This window comes from Anas acuta, chromosome 6 (assembly GCF_963932015.1).
Source record: "Anas acuta chromosome 6, bAnaAcu1.1, whole genome shotgun sequence".
NCBI lineage: Eukaryota > Metazoa > Chordata > Aves > Anseriformes > Anatidae > Anas > Anas acuta.
In genome coordinates this window covers 27,993,863-28,015,048 of record NC_088984.1, presented here as the reverse complement: position 1 = coordinate 28,015,048, position 21,186 = coordinate 27,993,863, and the positions used below count along the sequence as shown (strand labels likewise).

The 21,186-nt window shown below is 41.9% G+C and overlaps 1 protein-coding gene across 22 annotated transcripts in view; it reads left to right on the top strand.

Moving 5' to 3' along the window:
• Positions 1 to 942: 942 nt before the first annotated feature.
• The window catches only part of DIP2A (disco interacting protein 2 homolog A), a 115,498-nt gene continuing 95,254 nt past the window's right edge, over positions 943 to 21,186 (top strand). For 17 of the 22 annotated variants that reach the window (XM_068686031.1, XM_068686016.1, XM_068686030.1 and 14 more), the window contains exon 1: positions 946 to 1,201. In XM_068686031.1, the coding sequence (XP_068542132.1) occupies positions 1,105 to 1,201 (97 nt within the window). In that variant the 5' untranslated portion in view covers positions 946 to 1,104. Of the gene's footprint in view, positions 1,202 to 21,186 lie in introns of all 22 variants that reach the window. The other 5 variants (XM_068686036.1, XM_068686034.1, XM_068686035.1 and 2 more) reach the window with 3 other exon arrangements.

Below are 21,186 nucleotides of genomic sequence, written 5' to 3'. Positions count from 1 at the left end.
ACAGAGGGATCTGGGGGCTGTGGCTGACAGCAAGCTGAATGTGAGCCAGCAGTGTGCCCTGGCAGCCAGGAGGGCCAAATGTAACCTGGGGTGCATCAAGCAGAGCATTGCTAGTCGGTCAAGGGAAGTGATTATCCTGCTGTACTCTGCGCTGGTGCAGCCTCACCTCGAGTACTGTGTGCAGTTCTGGGCACCACATGCCCGGAAAAGAGGAGGCTGAGGGGAGACCTAATTGCAGCCTACAGCTTCCTCATGAGGGAGTGGAGGGGCAGGCGCTGATCTGTTCTCTTTAGTGACCAGTGACAGGACCTAGGGGAATGGACTCAAGCTGTGACAGGGGAGGTTCAGGCTGGGCATCAGGAAGAGGTTCTTCAGTGAGAGGGTTGTCACGCACTGGAACAGGCTCCCCAGGGATGTAGTCATGGCACCAAGCCTGTCAGAGTTTAAGAAGCGTTTGGACTGTGCTTATGGTCTGAACTTTTGGGTAGACGTTTGTGGTGCCAGGAGTTGGACTTGATGGACTTCCAACTCAGGATATTTTATGATTCCACGATTCCTTACACCTGTGACACAGGCACCTCACTACAGGACACTAGTCCAACTAGTGAGTTGTCCTGTATTCAGAAATAAACAGAGACCCTTCATCCTCTGTCATTTTCCTTCCTGCTGAAGGGAGGGGACACCATGGGGACACCAGCTGTGGTGGAAGGGCCATGTTCTTCCGCCACACCACTCAAGAAAGAGCATGTGCGGAGAAAACGTCAACCCTGAAGGTTCAGGGGGGCTCCCCTGCCACTGCCCCGCGTGTGAGGAGACCCTTCCGCGGGCGTCGCAGGCGGAGGCGGCCGGCTCCTCCTGAAGCCCCCTCTCGGAGCCAACCTCCGCGGCGGGTCCTAGCCCTGCTTGCGCCGCCAGGGGGCAGCCTCCGGGGGCTGCGGCGGCGGCTGCGCGGTGCGCGGGGGCCGGCCCGGTGCGGCCCGGTGCGGCGCGGCTCGGCGCTTCCTCCCGCTCCCCGCCCGTCCCTTCCGCGCCTTGCGGCCGCGGCCGCTCCCCGTCCTCCCGCCTGGGGCCGCGCTGGGCGGCGGCTGCGGCGGGGCCCGCGCCATGGCGGCGGAGCGGGGGGGCTGCTCCCTGGACGCCGTGCCGCTGCCGCCCGAGGTGCGAGAGAGCCTGGCGGAGCTGGAGCTGGAGCTGTCGGAAGGTGAGAGCGGGGCCGGGGGGGGCTCGGCTCCTCGGGCCGGGCCGGGGCGCGGTGCCTCTGCCACAGCCCGCGGGGGTGCCGGGGGGCTGCGAGGCCGCGGCCTGGCCGCCCTGCGCCGCCTCACGCCGCGCTGCGGCTCTCGGTGGGCGGCTGGGAGGACGCGGCCGGGCGGGGTGGGCCCGGGGGGGCTTCGTTCCCCAGCGGGTCTATGCAGCGAGCCCGGAGCGGCTTCTCAGCACCCGGGCTGAAATGTGCTCTGCTGGGCTCAGGTCAGAGGGCAGTCAAGTTTCTTCTCAAGCAGCTATTTGGATTCCAGCAGGCGGGTAGTTCCAGAAGTCCTGTTAGTGTCTTTCGCTTGCGGTCTCTGCTTGTTGTGTGACTGGGTTCTGTGAAAATATCACCCTTTTTTTTTTCTTTTCTTGTTTTTTGGTACCATTTCTTAATAATAGCTAAGATATCAAGCCTTTAGCTACGATTCAAAATATTTTTTATATTTTTCACTGTCCCAAGGACCAGTGAGGCAATGAGGTTACATTCCTCTCCTGGCCTGGTTTCACAGAGATGCGGTGGCAGAGCGAGGTTTCTCTCCTGGTGCTGTAGTTAAGTCCTTCTGCCTGTCTGCTGTCCCCAAAGGCACGGTTTCGTCCTGCTATCTCCACTCATGTTTGATGATGATGATGCTCCTATGACCCCGTGGCAATTACATTTGTGTTCTTGGATTGCTTTTATTTGTTTGTTTTGTGCTGTTGTTAGACTGTTTTGGTTGTTTGGTTTGTTTTTTTGTGCATTAGTTGCCTGGCTGGCCACATGGACAGGCAGGCTCTGGGTGCTGCAGAGCAGGCAGGGCAGGAGACCAAGACAGCGCCTTCTGGGAGCAGGTGCTCGTTATGCTTCCCCCGGCTATGTGGTTGGACTATACCTCGAAGTAGAGTAGATAAAAAGCTATTAATACTGTGGCCCTGAGGTAGAAGCAACTGATCTCCTCCTTGAGTGTTGCAGTTTTCAGATCAGTGTGTTCAGGTGGGCAAAACCTGGGTTATTTTACCTCAGGTGTGCTGGCTGAACCTGGGTTATTTTACCTCAGGTGTGCTGGCTGAAAGGTGGTGGTTTAGGAAATGGTTCACAGGTCAGCTGTCTTTCCTCAGGTGTGGGACCATTTCTGCAGAGGTAGGGGAGAAGCAGAGGAACAGTAATGCCGGGTTCTCTGCGTTTAACCTGCTGCTGCACGGCTGCTGGATGGCTGAAATAGCACCAGGGCTTATCACTGCCTGTGTGGGAGATCTGATTCCCTTTTTTGCTATTCCTTTTCTGCCTTGCCCAGATGTCTTCAAAGTGTTTCTGGGTAGGAATCCTTCAACATCCAAAACTATTTTATGCATTTGTGTTCTCTGATCGCCTGGTGTTTGCACGCGCTGCTTTAGCGGACGTCTCTGTAATCAATATTCAGATCTTGTTTACTTGGGCAGGAAGGAATAATGATCTCAAATTATATATTTGTATTTTAATCTATATAAAATAGAGTACAGCACAAAATTCATATCTACTTCTGGAAAGAGTAAGTTGATACTTGCAGAGATGGTCAGTTATTTTGCTCTTCTATAGACAGGGGAGTATCCTCCTCTGAGATGGACTTACATGATGCTACAACACAAATGCTACTTAATGCTACAACAAAGCAACAGGTATTTGTGGTCTTTAACAGATCACAGTCCGAGGCCACTGTTAGATTCAGTTTGCTGAAGTTGTCAGAAGCCTTTTTCCTGTATGCACAATGCTGTCCTGAGCTCTGCATGTGGATGTTGTAGTTGGCCTCTGCCTTAACCGAGGCTGGGACTTTTGCGGGGGGGCATGAGCAGACTGAACAGAGGTTCAAAGGGGGATTTCTTATGGTGAATAAGCTCTAGATTAGCGAAGGTCACACTTGGAAGGATGTTTCCATAATGCGAGAGGAAGTGTCAAGGGAGGAAAAGGAAATTTGAGATCGAGTGCTTTCCTACTTTGTATGTGTATTTTGGTGAGATGTCATGCGTGCTGTGTTGGGACAGGAATAAAATATGTTCTTTTTAATTAAATTATTGTCATTTATAAATAAATCAGGGAGATGATTAAGAATTTCCTCTCCTTTTGCCTCAGGTTGTTGTAATGAAAGTTAGGAGAAGTGTTTGCCTTTAGAGGAGGAGAAAAATGAAAACAGACAATGCACATTGCTTCCTTCTGAACAATTCAAAATCTGAACTGAAGTGCAGCAGTTCAGCTTATAAGAGTTTTGCATGGGAATGGGACTCTGCCATGCTGCAGTTCTGATCTTGTGTTGTGTGATGCATCCTTTCACTTTTACAGGAGCTCTCTTAATGTTTTAAATTACAATTATTTACATTCTTTATGTAATGGAAAAGTAATAGGTGGGGGAAAAAACAGATGTGAAATTCTACTGTGTTGCTTTGTTTTAGCAGCATCGTAATTGCTTTTATTGCTTGACTAATAAAGATAAGAAAACTAAAAGGTCTGCCACAACCTCTTTGGGAGATAAGGACAATTTTGAGGAAGTCAGCAGCAGCTAAGCTGAACTGTATCTCATTAACCTGTGGACCGTGCGGAAGTTTTCCTAACTTGTGACTGTAAGATGCTGCAACTTCTTGATGTTATGGAGAGATGAGTGGTTCCCTAATGAGCTTGCCAGGATGCTTGGTAAAAGCACAAAAGTAGTGATGATAAAGTCAAGTACTTCAATTCTGTATTAGTATAGTTCTCCTTGAGAGGGGAAAAAAAAAATCTCCCTTTTTTTTGCTTAAAATTAAATCTGCAGTGGAGATTTTGTAAGATAAACGTCAAATGTGTTTGTTTTTTTTTGTTTTAAAGCCTCCATCTCTTTTATGATAGCATATCATGTTTATGTGAATTTTTATGTCTATAAAGTATTTGTACAGCGCTTTTCGTTAATATGTGATAATGTTGAAGAACAGTTCTCATTTAGACACAAATGCTACTTATATAATTTATCCATTCACTAAAACCACATTTTATTTTAAAACTATGTCGGAATGTGTTTTGGCTGTTCCCTTGTGCTTTCTCATAATTTTTAGCTATATTTTTTCCATGGTATGTTACTGCAATTTGCTGGCATTTGCAATTAGATGCCTCTTTTGGGTAAGAGAGAGAAGCTTGAGAGGTCATCAAACACTTATTGTGATAGAAATAGATCCTGGTGTTTCAAGAATATATGAAGCTCCGGTTTGTCTTCTAGAGATGTTGGTTGTGGTACGTCCCTCAGCTTGTGGCTCAGGATCTCACACAACATTAGACTATACTCGTGTCTTTTGCTGGACTCGTGTTGTACTTGTTGTTACGCAGTTCTTATGAGACCAGGTCGTGTGGATGCATAATGTGATTTGCCTTCAGTAGATGTTGGACGTTTGGAGACGAGTGTGGGATAATAGGCCTTCAGGCAGCTGTTTGACCAGTGTTGCAATGGTATAAGGCTTTTCTCTTTGTTTGCTTTTGTTTGTTTGTTTTTGGGGGGAGGGTGTCTTAATTTCTGATCAGCTTTAAAATGCAAATAAAAGGACTTGGGTTTTCATCTGTTTACTGGGAGTTTTGTAAGTAAGGCTTATTTTGGAACTGAACTGAAACTCCTAGCAAAGATTATCTACTCTAAATAGGCTTTTTTTTTTTTTTTCTCCCAATTCAGTGTTCCCTCAATTCAAATAGCAGTTACCCTGCTGACTGCAAATTTGCCTGATGGTAAATTCTCCTCTTGATGACTTCTGTCAAACAGTCTTCAGAATCAGTCTAGAGACAAAAGTGTTTGTATTTCCTTAGTTGTAACTTTATTTTATTATTTATTTGGGGTGTTATGTTTTCCAACCCTTAATGCATCGCTCCAAAGTGTTTCCAGTACCTAGTTAAGTTAGTGGAAAGCATGACATTTTAGCCTGGGATTTAGATAGAAAGATAGGAAGTTTGATGTGCAGATTGAGATGTTTGTGTCTGCCTAGCAAAAAGCTTGGTTTTGCATAATACTGATTCAATTGTTTATTTCTCTTATAAAAAAAAAAAAAGTGTCCGACAAGGAGACTTGGTCTGTTTGTCTTAGCATCTTTTGAGATACTGCAGTTAGTATAATGCATATATCTGAGTAGAAGAAGGTGCCTACTAAGAAGGGTTTCCTGAAAAAAATCAAGATGTTTTGTGTCTGACTTTTCTGGCTATTCTGTGACTAGCAAATGGTTTTTGTAATCTCTGCTAGGCCTATACTAACTCTCAGGTTGGGTTTTAAAAATACAATTGATAACAACACTTTTTTTGGACAGAACACCTTCGATAAAATACCTAAAGGTGGAAGTCAAAACTGACGTGCTTAAATTAATTTATTGTGTTACACTAGCAGGATTGATGTGGTATTAAAATACTGCGTATAAAATCAGGTGAGGAAGATGTGCACACAAGTTAACCTGTTTTCCTTATGATAAAGTGTGTTGTTTTTTTTTTTCTGGTCTCAAGGTGGGAGTTTTCTATTATGAAAATCTTGAAAACATATGTGTGTAAGTTACATTTATTTACCACTGCTGTGATCATTTTAATTTTGGAAGCAAATATAATCTGAAGATAGCAATGAGAAGAACTGTTAGGACTGGAGAGAGAAATACTTTGCAAGTGGATGGCAATCTGTAAAACTTGACCTGCAACATCTTTGTTGCTTAATTTCTGGGCCTCTCCAACAGAAACTGTTAATTGTATGATAATATGTGAGGTATGCCAAATGCCCATTGGGATTGAGTAAGTCTACAACACTTGTCCTTGCATGTTACACTTGACACAGTTCTCAAGTAGTGGTTCGCTGATGAACTTCCAGGATAGTTGATACCCTTTGATCTGGTTTGCTACTGAAATAAGTCACCTTCTGTGTAAAGGAAGCAGATTTCTGATTTTTTTTTTCAATTTATTTTATAATAATGGTCTGACAGATTTTGATTACAAAACAAAAGTGATGTCATGAACATTACACTCCTGAAATATTTGGAGAACATAATTATCGTGGTTTGACCTTGTGGAAATCATTGTTTCGCTGCTGTGTCTCTAAGTGCGTTCACAACTTTTGTCACTCTTATATTTCTGTTGTGTAATGCATGTCTGGGATTGTTATTAATAAGAGATTGTTACTTTAAGAAGATCATCGATTTGATAGTGCAAAGGGGGGATTTACACAGCCTGTAACTGACCTCTAGGTAGAGGATTTCACTTGCTACTGGTTGAAATGAAGATGGTGAATGTGCATATGGAATTCCACAGCTCAGAGAGTGACCTGGGAGTCCTGGTGGGCAGCAGGCTAACCACGAGCCAGCAGTGTGCCCTTGGGGCCAAGAAGGCCAGCGGTATCCTGGGCTGCTTTCACAAGAGTGTTGCCAGCAGGTCAAGGGAGGTGATCCTCCCCCTCTGCTCAGTCCTGGTGAGGCCACACCTGGAGTATTGTGTCCAGTTCTGGGCTCCCCAGTACCAGAGGGACATGGAGCTACTGGAGCGAGTCCAGAGGAGGGCTACTGAGATGATGAGAGGACTGGAGCACCTGTCATATGAAGACAGGCTGAGAGAGCTGGGCCTGTTTAGCCTGGAAAAGAGACGACTGAGCAGAGACCTCATCAATGTGTCTAAATATCTGAGGGGACGGTGCCGAGAGGATGGAGAGAGTCTCTTTTCAGTTGTGCCCAGCGAGAGGATGAGAGGCAACGGGCACAAACTGAAGCACAGGAGGTTTCTGCTGAATATGAGAAGGCATTTCTTTACTGTAAGGGTAACAGAGCACTGTAACAGGCTGCCCAGAGGGGTTGTGAAGTCTCCTTCTCTAGAGATACTCAAAACCTGCCTGGATGCCATCCTTGCAACGTGCTCTAGGTGATCGTGCTCAGCAGGGGAGTTGGACGTTGATCTTCGGAGGTCCCTTCCAACCTCAACCATTCTGTGATGATGATGGTCTGCGAGATGATGAGGGACACCTATGTACAGAAATTAACAATTTAATTAAAAAATTAACAATTTAAAAGGAACAGAAACTCTCTGGAGCTGGGAACCATGTTAACATCTCTACTACAATTCTTCCAGATTATTCCATTTTCCAAGTAAGAATTCATACAGCAAGTTGATAAAGGAGGAGGTTTTTTTGCTCGCTCATCGTGGAAAGGGAGACCAAGCAAAGCTGCCTTCCCATCTTTCAGGTCCTGGCTATTTGAGGTAGGATCTGTTGCCTGAGTAGGAATTAGCCAAATGGGTCTCAGAGGCACGTTACCGATGATTAGAAACTGCTCCACATGGATCCAGTTTCCTTTCTCTTCCTGGTGGAAAACTATGCAAGGTTTCTCTAGTTTATTGCGTGCTGTTTTACAAGTTTCTGTTATTAAAAGCAAGGTCAATAAAATTTCACTTTACCTGAACCAGGAATGAGAGAGAGCCACAGAGCTACATTTTGTAGGCTTTGACTCTGTGGTCTCTGGAACGGCCCGTGCCTCCTGCAGCTCTGTATTAGCATTTCCAGCATCCAAAGTTTTTGTTTTAAAAGAATCTATACAGCCTGAAGTACATCTGAAAAACACCTTTCATAAGCAAGTGAAGATTCTGATTTGCTTTAGCTTAATGGCCAGTTTCAGGTGCTGATAAAAATTGAAATTGATATCCTATGAAAATAAAAATAAACCAAATCAGAGTAATGTCAATATATGACAAAAACCACAGCTTCATACTCATTTAGGCAATAGTTGCTGATACTTCAATTCATGGCATCACAACAGGTTTGAAAAGTCTAGAAATACAGGTGTAAATTGGTCCAGCCACTTTAATTAGAACAGCATTTCCGGCTATTAAAAAAATACTCATTTTCTTTACATGTTCCTTCATCTGTCCCACAATCACATTAGTCAACTACTACTGCAATACTTCTGTGACAAGCCAGTTCACTGCATTGCTCAAGAAAAGTAACCCAAACCCTCACAAACAAGGCTGATGTAGCTGAAAAGGGAGCACAGAGACAAGGGCACACAGTAACTCTAGCACTGTGCTACTGCTGACACATCAAGCTACGTTTCAGGCTTTGACCACCACAAGATAATTTCTCAGTTTACTAAACTACTCAAGAAAGACAAACTCGCAACCAGCAACACAGAAACACAAAGCAGCCAAAATAATCCCTCTTCCTACTCGTGTCCTTTGGGTAAATTATGCATGCAACCAGAAGTCAGTGGAGACCATACTGAACCAAACTGGCAGAGCTCTGGACTGAGAATCCTTGATGCACATACTCATTGAATCATAACACAGTGGCACTAGAACAAGGAGAAAAAGACCTCTAACTCCTGCTTATTGAGGGCTCTGGGTTCATCGGTTTTGAGTACTGATCAGTTTCAAAGTCATGAATTTTACTGTGCTCAAATGTAACCCAGCGGCATTAGAAACAAGGCAAAGAGCAAAACCGAACAGTCCAAAGTACAGCCATTGTAATTCACACGATATATACTGTAACATCATCTAGCCATTTTCTATAGTTTTTAGTGAGGTCTACTCAGACAAAAAAAAAAAAAAGAAAAAAGTGTGCAAGTGCTTGCTTTCTTCAAATACCAAGTTTCTGATTTATTTTTTCTGAGCATTATTTTTTTAAAGAAAAATCCTTACCTGGCTCTTGTCTCTGGAAACAGAGAGTACTCTTTGCAGACTGAAAGAATTCCCACCAAGTACAAATTATACACGAACACCTGAAATTCGAAACTTAAGTATTTTTGTTAGAAAACAATTGTAAACAAATATTTTCCAGTGATCTTGAATGTTAGTTCCAAATCTAGCCTTCCCAGCGTGTTTTAATGACATAATATGCCAGACGTTTTCTTTGTGAAGACAGATCTCTGCATTTTCTTAATATTCCTTATAATATAGGAGAGATCTCATTCCACTGAACTTTCACAGAAGTCAGTCATCACTCCAGGAAGCAAAAGGACCTCAAAAGATGACAAAACACAGTAGCATACCTTTTACCCCTCAACTGCCCCTTAACACAGTTTTACCACGTGCAGATAGTTGCTGCCAAGAAGTTGATGCACAGATCAAAGGTGAAAGGCATATAGTTATAAAAGCACAGGGCATGCAGGGGTAAGCTTGAAGCCCACCTTGTTTTATTAATAACAGGATCATAATGCCGAAGCTCCAGGGTGGCACAGAGCCTTGCACAGGGGGCAGTAACAGGGATGAGCAGCACAATGTGGCACGTACACAGCACATGCCGCTAGCACCAAAGTCGGACCTACCAGCAGGTCCTGAGCAAGGGGCTCTGCTGACATGTAACATGGCCACGTGAAATCCTGAGAGGGCAAAGAATCTTTGAAAGCCTGGTGAAGAGGGAAGGCACTGCATCAATGCTCACCATTAGCCCCCTCTGCCCTTCCAAATTACATGTTCCCACTATTGACCTTGCACAGCACGTGGTACTTACTGAAAGTGGTAAACTGAATCTGCTCAGCACAAAAAGTGGTCACCCATAATCTTTATACCATTGACAGGAATACTCTTTTCAACCTCACTGATGCATTGTTATCTCCCATGGCACATATGCCCTTACTGTTTCCTTTCCACCCATATACCTTGCTGCAAGACAAGGGAAAACAGAACCCTGAATCCCCAGCTTTTCTCATCTCCAAAGAAGCTGCAGTTCCAGGACCGGCCTGCAGAATCCTCTTCCTGGTGGGGCAAAGCTGAAGGCTCCAACTTGTATTCAAAGAACCTACCATTACAGATTTTCAGTTTTCTGTATGCGAGTGGCTTTTTCAAATCCTATCTGGTAACATATCAAGTAGCTTGTATTTTCCTTGCCTCTGATTAATCGCAGGTCTGTGGTGCACTAATGTATTGATCTTGCACCATGCAATTTTTTATAATTCAAGTTCTAGAAAAGCTCTAAGCGCTGCTGTAACCAGCAAAGAAAATGACTCATTCCAGACTGAATCCAGGACAGCTCTGGAGGAGAAGAAGCACAGATACAGGCAGACACCAAAACAACTTATTTTGGGCATAGACTCACATTGCAGTGGAGCTAAATCACTAAGTCCTGCTCCACCCTTCTCCTCAGGATTTAATCCTGCCAGTCAGTGTAAAGCCCATCTGCTTATGTGCTAAGTCAATTCAACTCACTAACTTGCTTTTAAAAAGTGTGCTTTTTCTCTCATGCTAATTCTTCTCCACTGTACCACACCACCAGACAAGCACCAGATATATCTCAAGATAAAAGCCCGTGGACAGGAATTCTGCTTCTGGGCAATTGCTGCTTAGTCTGGTGAAAGAGTGCCCTACACAGAGAGGGGGGACTGCAAGAGACAACCTCCAACCCCCCTTCATAGCAGCCAGAAAACAAAAAAGGCAAACAAGATCCTCATTTTAAACACTGAGAATCTTTTGTGCCTAAGACGGGAAATGGAAAGAATGAGCTCTTGCAGAAGCAGAAGGGTGCCCCAAAACTTGATCAGAAAACCATGACACAAAGGATAATAGGGCACAGAGGAAGTAGCAGAAATGCAGCATTACACTTTTCCAGTGGGAAGGAAGGAGACGGCCTATAAACTGATACTTCCTGTAGATACATAGGCACACACACTTTCTAAACTTCGACATCAGCCTGTGAAGTATAAACAGCGTGCAGTAGCAGAGAATATTGTTTTAAGGATAAATGAAAAAATATTACCTCACATCTGTCTTCTAAAGTAGCTGTTTACTTTGAAAGCAGCCTAGGAAAAAAAAAAAAAGAATTAGAAATTAAAGAAACAATAAAATTAGGAAAAGAACAAAAATGGATGTCCTTACATCTGCAGATTTCAAGTAGGCAACACTTTCACTAAACACGCAACTGCTTTCAGTAAAAACAGCAGAAGATAAGAAGTGTGAGGATACTCTTGGCTAAGACACACACCAGATTCATCCTCATATGTCCCAGAAAATAGGAAAAAAGGCAGAGGGAGCAGAATAACGCTGACAGAAAATTAGAACGATAGAGAAGGAGGCAATCAGAGCAAAAGGGAAGGAGTATTATAGACAAAACCGAGGTCAACCATATTACTCCACTTTCCAATAAGACTTTCCAGCATGGTTACTGCTCATCTTTAAGGCCAACCCAACACTCCATAATGACAACCCTCAAAATCACTTCTCACTACCCTCTAAAATAGAGGGGAGAAAAATTTCCAGTCTAGTTGTACAGGTCAATTTGTTTTTATCGCACAGCCTTAAAGAGGGATATGTAGGACTTTGAACTCTTCACATCAGTTTTGTAAACTGCCATCTCTCTTGAGACTTGGGTAATAACAATAGTACATTTCCTCTGCAGAAGTAACTGCGCCTCCTTTTTAAGGAAGAGACTTTTAATTTGAAATAATTAAAAAGGGGGGTATTAAACACGCCAGTAAAAATGTGAAAAACTCGTTTTCACTGTAGTAATCCAACAAACAGGTAAAAGACTCCCATTTATTACTGCTGCAATTATATTAATGTGCTTGGATAACTCTGAAACATTGGGGATAGTTCCACTTACAGCATCTCGCAGATTACAAAACAAATCTGCCTCTGATTTTGGACAGAACACCTCAAAAGTACCACTCACCTGCCCCATCACGGGTAAGAACAAGCTTTGCAAAGTCAGGAGGCTGAGGCACAGGGTGGAGGAGGACAAAGACATAAGGGACAAATGCTGTCACCTGAGTGCCAGCTAAACCACAGTTCTGCTTAACCCAACAGCAGTGCCTTTCTCCTCGGTCTCTTCTTCCTTCTCCCGCTCCACCAGCACTCCAGTTCACTGTTTTGGTAAAGTTTGATCTCTGAACAGTTTTAGAAATCTGTTCCAGCCAAAAATAACGTTTTGGATGGAGGACACATCCCACAGGCCCAGTGCCTACTTAGCTGGCAAACTAGCCAAATAGCGTCAATCTGAGAAGACACCTGGCACTTCAGTCCTACCTACCCTGAGCCAGTGAGCAGCAAGAGTCTAAACTCACCTTCTAAAAGGAAACTCCAATCTAGACCATACAAAGTAAGGATGCTATTTTCATTTTACAGTCTAATAACAATAATATTATTGAAGTCATCATAAGTAACTGTCCAGTAAGGGAATATCTTCCTTCCAGCCATCACATTAATAGGCAAGTTAATTTGAGTTTCTGTCAGAATCACAGATCAGAACCTCCTGTGCTTCAGTTTGTGCCCGTTGGCTCTTGTCCTGTCACTTGGCACAACTTAAAAGAGACTGTCTCCATCATCTTGACACCCTCCCCTCAGATATTTAGACACATTGATGAGGTCTCTGCTCAGTCGTCTCTTTTCTAGGCTAAACAGGCCCAGCTCTCTCAGCCTGTCCTCGTTCGACAGGTGCTCCAGTCCTCTCATCTCAGTAGCCCTCCTCTGGACTCGCTCCAGTAGCTCCATGTCCCTCTGGTACTGGTAGCTATGGCCTCAGCATTGTAATCTTACACTAGTGTTAAGATTATAAATAATATTTTAGATATTGAAATGGCTGTTTATAATTCCTGTTATTTATAACTCTTGCCCTAGCAAGTTATATGGGTCTTAAATTTTGAGAGAAGCCTGTGTGCTGCAAAATCCTAGCAGGCTTGGTGTGGTGAAGAAGGTAAACCCCTAAGTAGTGATCACAAACTAAAAGTGACATCAGCTAAGTAATAACAAGAGGTAGTCTTGCTATATTAAAACAAGCAATGGTTTGAAAAGTCAAATAGAATTTACTAATTATTATAATTCCCTGTGGTGACTGAAGCATATTGTTGGACAAATCGATGGCTCATGCAGTACTGACATTATGAAAACTGTTATCACATGAAATAGATTCTCAGTGCCCTTTTATGGGGAAATTCTGAACTTCAAGACTTGAGAACTTATGTTGCAGTTGCTTTCACTGGAAATCATATTTGGTAGAATGACTGTAGTAAAATTGTTGACTGTTGCTGTATAAAGACTGTTGTGCTTCTAGCACAACACCGGACAATATGACTGTTCATTGGAAAGGGAATAATACTGTTGTGTGCAAGTGGTAGAAATATCTTTGGCAAAATGTGGTTCCAGTTATTTTAAATCAAGATATTTCTGTAAGTGCAATGCTTCTCCATTGTGATTAAAGGGGGAAAAAATTGATTACATTGATGCACTGCTTTTGGTTGATGAATCAGATGATAAAATAGGAACTCTATGGTGGTTTTATGTTCACAGAATCACAGAATGCTAGGGATTGGAAGGGACCTTGAAGGGATACATGTCCATTAGGGCTACGAAGCTGGTGAGGGGTCTGGAGCACAAGTCATATGAAGAGCATCTGAGGGAGGAGGGGTTGTTTAGTCTGGAGAAGAGGAGGCTCGGGGAGACCGTATTGCTCTCTAGAACTACCTGAAAGGAAGGTGTGGGGAGCTGGGGGTTGGCCTCTTTTCACAGGTGATAGCACTAGAGGAAATGACCTCAAGTTGCCAGGACCAGATGATCTTGAAAGTCTTTTCCAATCCTAATGATTCTATGATTTCATGTTAAGAATGTTACCAATTTCCAGCTTCTGCAGGAATGGACTTCAGTGGTAGCTCTTATATTGAATTGTATTATCAGTTATAACAAAGGAAGTTGCAGTAAGACCTCAAGGAAAATCTGTGCAGAATAGTGACTTTGAAATTACTTTTTGTTTTCCTAGCTGCAGTGACTTGTCAGCGATTAGCAAAAGCTGTACAACTCATCAGAATTGCTTGCTTTTTCAGTCCTTCTTCTTCTGAGATGAAGGTAGAATAATGTTGCTTTCAAGAATGTTACAGGAAGGGAAACATATCAACTATAAAAGTTTTAGAATTTTAAACTCTAAAAATATTTTCCATTATCTGTGAACTAAAATTACTTTCTAAATCTTTGAAGAAATCAGTATAGCTGTTGAAAGAAGACTTCAGTATCTAAGAGAAGTATATGAGGCTTTAAAATTATTATCCACTTGTCAGTTTTTAACCCCATGGTTTATGTGTTAAGTCACGTACACTGAAAAAGATGAAAAGTAAGACAGTTCTGGAAAACTCCCTTGCCCTTGTTCCCTAGAGAAGCTAAAAACGTTGCATCTCATTTCTGAAGTGCAGGAGGATTTATCCAGACAACTCTATAGAGAGTCTAGGAATGTTACGATTCAGTTATTTTCTTACAGACCAAGATATGTGCTAAGAAACATTGACTCATGTAACATCAGAAAAATTTTGCAGATTGTGGATATTGAAAAACTTAAAATTTGAGAGCTTTGAAAAACAGAATTTTTAGTAATGTTTAGTAAAACAGTTTTTTCAGTAATACACTAAGGCAGTTTTTTGGGGAAAGAAATTATATTTCCAAAACAGAAATCTTGTACAAATACGCCTCTACTAGTACTAAACAGATTTTCAGCAGTAAAAAATCTGCATGTAAGGAATAAAGTTGTTACGTAAGTGAGAAGTGAACTAGATGCTGCTCAGGCTTTGAGGGGCTGGAGCTGTAATAGAAGAGCCAAGTTCATAAAATCTTGGTTGTATTGCTTAATGTCAGTATATTCAGAGATTGCGTATTTATCATTTATTGTTTGTTACCTATCTGTCACTTGAATTTTTAAGGAGGATGCTGTTACAGAGCTTGGGAGATTATTCCTTGGGTTATTCCCATAGAAAATGATTTGTATTTTTTTTGGAGGGGACTCAGGGGCTACCTCGCTGTCATTTTCTAGTAGAAGTTTATTACTTAAGATTACCAGATCCTGCCTTAAAGAATATAGTAACTGTTACACAGAAACCGATTTTCTCTATTAAAAAAGAAAAAAAAGGGTTTAAGTGTCATACTAACAGATAATGGGGAAGTTGATGTAACTCAGGACATATGCTTTTGCGGCTTATAAGAAGCTGTCCAGCAAACTTCTGCAAAGGCTATATTTTCCAGGAATGAAAAAGTAAAATGCTGTTGTGACTTAATAAAGCCATGGCAAATTCGTGGATAGTAGCTCAATTGGATTCTTTTTTTCCTCATATAAGGCAAGAGTGCAGAGAGAAGACTGGGGAATTTCTGATAATCCTAATCAGTTTGGATGAATGAGCAAGTGAAACTTGCATTTGTAGAGGAAACGTGGGGAACTTCTACATATTAGATTGACTGGGATTTAATCGATTTTAAATTCCACAGCTGCTTATAAAATGTGCTGAGACTATTAAAGTGTCTTCTGATCGTCACTCAGAATGAAGGGACTAAATATAGCTGTTTGAAATCCTTAACTCTAACAGTACCTGCTTTTTTTGTATTAGTTATATAGGGACTTCTTTAATCCCATGTAAAATAATATGCAGCATTGAAATGTTTATCTGTTGGAAATAGTAAAGAATTTGACTTATGAATGTTTAAACCAAATCATCAAACAATTTAAATTGTGATTTGAGGTGTCCATTTAAAAATGCTAGTGCATTTCCTTTGTTATCTCCCAATCTTTGAAGTCTTGGTGGTAGTAGCCATATAAAATGTGGTGTTGAGGCATAACTGTGTATTATGTAATGACTTACACTGAAAAAAGTAACTTAAAATTCATAACTTTCAGAAAGAACAGTCCTTTATTTATTTATTTATTGATTGATTGATTGATTGTATTTGTATGGTTAGATGTCTATGCCCCAGGCCTTTCTGGTGGAACAGAAGGTAAATATTGTATAACTTTGTAATACTTTCCTAAAATTGCAGTGTTCAGACCTCATTGGTTACTTAAGAAATAAACAACATCCTTTTTAGAAGCACTTCTGCAAAACAGATTTTTTTATACATTAGTGAACTGCTATGCTGGAAACAGATTTCAAGTAGCCTGTTAAATAAACATAGACTGAGCAAGTACTGGGACAGGTATTTAACATGGCATCCATGCCATGTCCCATGGCATCCCCCTGCCCGCCTGTCCATCTTCCCTGTGTTGTGTGATCCCCATACATAAGCTCTGTTCTGGAAGCCCATTTGCTTGAACTTTAAAAGGAAAAACGAGCAGCCTTTTAGCTTGATCTTCTGACAATTTTGTCTTTGTTCTGACACCTAAAGATTTAATAAACCATGTCTAGTCATTAAATAGTCACTGCATTTGGAAGGGTAATGCCTGTGGTGCCTTAAGTTTGCCAAAGCTTATGGAGTCAAATGTCAAAATCTATTGCTTTATACTTTTTTTTTTTTTTTTTTTTGCCATTTTGGGTAGCACAGTATAAAAAGGACATAAAAGTATTAGAGAGCACCCAACAGAGGGCAACAAAGATGGTGAAGGGTCTAGAGGGCAAGACGTATGAGGAGTGGCTGAGGCCCCTTGGTTTGCTCAGCCCCGAGCAGAGCAGGCTGAGGGGAGGCCTGATGGCGGCCTGCAGCTCCCTCACGAGGGGAGCAGAGGGGCAGGCACTGAGCTCTGCTCTCTGGGGACAGCGACAGGACCCGAGGGGACGGCGTGGAGCTGGGACAGGAGGTCAGAAAAGGTTATCAAGAAAAGGTTCTTCACCAGGAGGATGGTCAGGCACTGGAACAGGCTCCCCAGGGCAGTGGTCATGTAACTGAGCCGGCCAGAGTTCAGTTTGGACAACACTCTCAGACAGATTGTCTGATTTTTGGGTGGTCCTGTGTGGAGCCAGCAATAGGACTTGAAGATCTTTGTGGGTCCCTTGCAACTCAGGATGTTATATGATTCTATAATTCTAGCACGATTCTGCTGCTAGTGAGTTTTCCACATGCATTTTTTATGTTCTGATCTCTTAAATTGAATTGCAAGAGACTGTGTAAAAAGCAACTTAACAGTTGATAGGTCAGCTTTATTCTGCAGATATCTGGAAACTGTTTTGGAAATGCAGGTTATACAAGGTGAAAACAGATCCAGGTGTTATCTTTGGAGACATCGACTTCTGTACAAGTGGTGCTATTTATTTATTTTTTTTTAATTGTGGTGTCCTACTTTCCAGACCGTTACCAGACCCAGGTGTTCTGCAGGTTGTTGCTGCTCCATCAGGCTCCAAACACCAAGAGCTGCCACTGGAAACCTTAGGGGCACCCCTGAAATAAATCCCCATGCAGACTAATCTGAAGATAGGATCAGATGATTTCTTGTACCATAACTTACCTGAATTGAGATCATTTTGTGCATAAATAAGTTCAAATTTTTTGAGGGTGAGAAAGTACGGCCACGTTGATGGCGGCCCAGTAACCTCTTCACAGCTACCCCCCATTCAGTGCCCTGACTGTGACCTTCTTCTGGCAATCCTCTGATCCAAAGGCTGTTATATCTTGGCAGGAGAACTTGAAACAAAAAACTATTCAATATTCTGTTCTTTGAACAATGTTTCCTCAGTGTACTGGATGAGTCAGAGGTCTTATTGAAAAATAAATGTGATCATGTAGATTTTCTCAGTACTTGCCTGCAAGGGGACTACATTGGATTGAACAGACAAGCTTCAGTCTGATGTTTTTGTCCCATATTTGTCTTTGTAACAGTAATGTTTGTCTATGCTTGTATTTTGTGCAGAGTTTTTACATTTGTACTGAGTAGCATTGTTGTTTTTTTGCCTTAGAATTGCAATTCTAGAGGAGGTTGTGCTGTGCATCACTGTTAAGGCATCCAATATGTGAACTTTAAAAAAATTCATAGATGAGTACCATATTAAAAGTATATATTAATAGAGAGATTTCAGGAGATTAAGTGATTAATAATCACTTAATTGTGATTGCTGTGAAGGAGCTGTGGTGAAAGCTACTAGCAATAGTAGAGCTCAAGGAAAACACAACTGTGCTCTATTATTACTAAAGAACTCTTTTTACCTGTGGCTGGGATTGATCCTCTATTCTAACTGTGGGACTCAACAGACCCTTCTGTGAGTCAGTTCAGATCACTCACTTGAAAGAAAAGAAATACTCCCTATCTACCTATTTTTTTCTCAAATATATGTAATATATTTTGTAGGGTTGGTGAGCTCAGCCAGGCTTTGAAAGGGTCTGAATACTGGTGCAGCGTTGTAGCAGAAGCTGTGGTTCAGGGCATGCTGAAGGGGAGCAGGTTGGTCTCTTCCAGCCACAATCCTGTCTCATTCAGCCGCACCTTTTGCCTGCTTGCCAGGGTGAAAAATAGTTTTGCTGCCACACCCCTCTTCAGCCACCCTCTTAGTGAACTGAAGCAATTTTCAGCACAATTCAATGTCCTTTCAACAGCGCTTGTATTAGTAACAGCACCAAACTTGCAGACCAAATGTGATACAAGCTCTGGATAAAGCAGTATGGTATGGTCATGAGAAAGATGGTGATAGCACGTGTTAAAGAAGAAAAATGAAAACCGTTTGAATGAGTTTGCCTGACTTTGGCGCTCATAACTGTTCTAGTACAGTTACATTTTCTCTGTAGTTTATTGATATTTCATTGTAGGCAGATGTCAAAAGTGAAAAAGAGGATCTAGGATCTGTAGGAAGGAAGAAGACCTAGCAGCTTACCTGGCACTAAGTGAATCATCCTGGCTTTTTCTAAACTTGCCAGGTTTGTGTTTAATTCCATGTACTTTGTGATTGCATGAGCTCTAAAGCTGGGAAGATGCAGTGACTGGGGGATGTAGGCAGAACTATTGGGTCTTTCAGCAGCAGTAACCTCACCATTTTTCTTCAGTGTTTTCCTTGAATGCTATTTCCTTTGTTGTCTTTTGGACTTGGCTTAGGAACTTCCTTAACTACTACACCCACTACCTTCTGTTAAGTACCTGGTCACTTCTAGAATCTTCACCTGCCTCTTGCTGCTGTTGAACCTGCAAGTGTATTTTGAGAGAGAGAAAGTCTGTGATCTTTTGAGGCATGGTTTTGTGCTGCAATATTTCGGCCACTCTCCCAGTGCTGATCAACAGCGGGTGAATATTCTTGTCTTTCTTACCTGAAGTCAGACTTTCTTTGTACAAGATCAGTATTGGGGAGTTGGCAGGAAGGAAACACTGTGGTTTGGAAAAACAAGCTGTGGCAATACAGAGAGTTGTCTAAGTAGTTCTCATTGTCTCCAACCTGATTTGGGAAGAGCTGTTTCCCAGACTCAAGAAAGCAAGAAACTGGCCGCCATGAAAACAGGTTTAATATTGGCAGATTTTAAGAGCTAAAGCAATTTTATTCTCCGTATCTGGAGGCAGATGGGAGAAAATGCTATGAGCAATATAGAATACCTCCTCATCCCTTCTTCTGTAGTTTCAAGTGTTGTCGTGCCTGGGTTCAGAGCACAGAAACATCAAAGCATTTTTTGAAAGATACGTAGTACTCAGTTGGATATTCCAGTTCACAAAAGAACACGTGCCTGCGGAGAGATTTACAGCCCTTCAAGGATGGCAGATTATCCTGATGTGCAGGAGACTTTGGTTAAAAACTTTGCCCATTTTTTATGCCTATCAAAAGCAACTATAAAGATGAATTAGGAAAGGGAAGAATGAAATTGATGTCAGGTTACATGAGTTAGAAATTTGGAGCTACCGAGCAGAATAAATATGTGACCGAGACTAAAAGAATAAGTAGATTGAGGACGAAGGAATCCTAAGAAGTATAGATTATTATCATATCAAAATTACAGATTTCTCAAATAATTTGGGAAAGGTAGAAATACTTAAAGGAATTCCCTGTTGTACGAAGGGAAGGCATAGAAGATGCTCTTTTTCAGCGGTAATTGGGAATGTTTAACCTAGTCCACTGGAGTGAGACAACTTTAAATCAGCAGCTGAGGGCATTTTGCATGCATGAGGCTTTGAGAAGGGGGTGGAGGGATTCTAGTGGAGATTTTTGAACTGTTGTCCCTCATCTTTGAAGAGATTATCCAGAAGATAGAGTCAGGCTCTTCACAGTGGCACATGCAGGGATGATGGGAGGCAGTGGACTTGAAATGAAGCAGGACTGGATCTGGCAGGAGATATGGAGAAGGATTGGGATTGCCCTTTTTCACCCTGAGGGCAATCGGAGTACCCAGAGAGGATGTTCAGTTTTTGTTTTCGAAGGTTTTCAGGACTATATAAATACCTGAGCAACCCAATCTGACCTTTTAATTTTCCTGCTTTTACCAGGAGGTTGAACTAGAGATCTCTTAGGGTCTCTGAGCCTGAATGACTCTGATGTTAATTTCTTTCAGTGGTACTAGAAAGAGAAGGAGAAGAGGAAACATTTCAGGAAGGCTTTGCTTGAGAAATGGAGGAGAAAGATTTAGGAGGCTTACCAGGAACACTCCACAGCTCAGAAAGATCCATTAAATGTACTCTTTGAATGAATTAGGATGCATTGAGTAACACAGGCAACTAGCAGATAATAGATGAGTATATCCTAGGACAGGGTGAGGTACATATGAATACAGAAGACTTGAGAACCTTGTTTATCTTTAAGGACCAAGTACTGAATTGTAGGATTGCAAGGGATCTCTGAAAAAGTGGTCTTTGAAGTTAGTGATGTGATTGTAAGAAACTAGGAAGATTAAAAGTCACTCAGAGTTATCTAAAAAGCAATTTAAGGTTGGGGCTTTAAAAATGCAATTATAAATAGGGCTACTTCTTGAATAGAAACATTTTTATTAGACTTCCTCAGTTTGGCCTGATTATAGACACTTTATTTATCTCAAGCAATTGTCATCTGAATACTAAAATTTTAGATTACAGTGAGAGTAATAAAGGTAAGTAGATAAGTAGCTTGAAAAGTAGGTTTAGAGGCAACATAAAGTATATGGCTGAATCCATTACTTACTTGTAGTCCTTAGTAACCTCAAACTCAGTACAAGTTGGTTCTATTAATCTTTGAAGTAGCAAGGTATAAAACCGTATCACTAGTCACAATTCCAGCACTGAAAAATACCGTATTTGAGTGTTCGTAACTCTTCAGTAGCAAATAAAAATTTGCACTGGAATATCATTTTTGTAGGTGAAAATAACTGAACCCCCTGTTCTTGATTAGTCTTTTACCTGCAATTCATATCCCGAGCAAGTG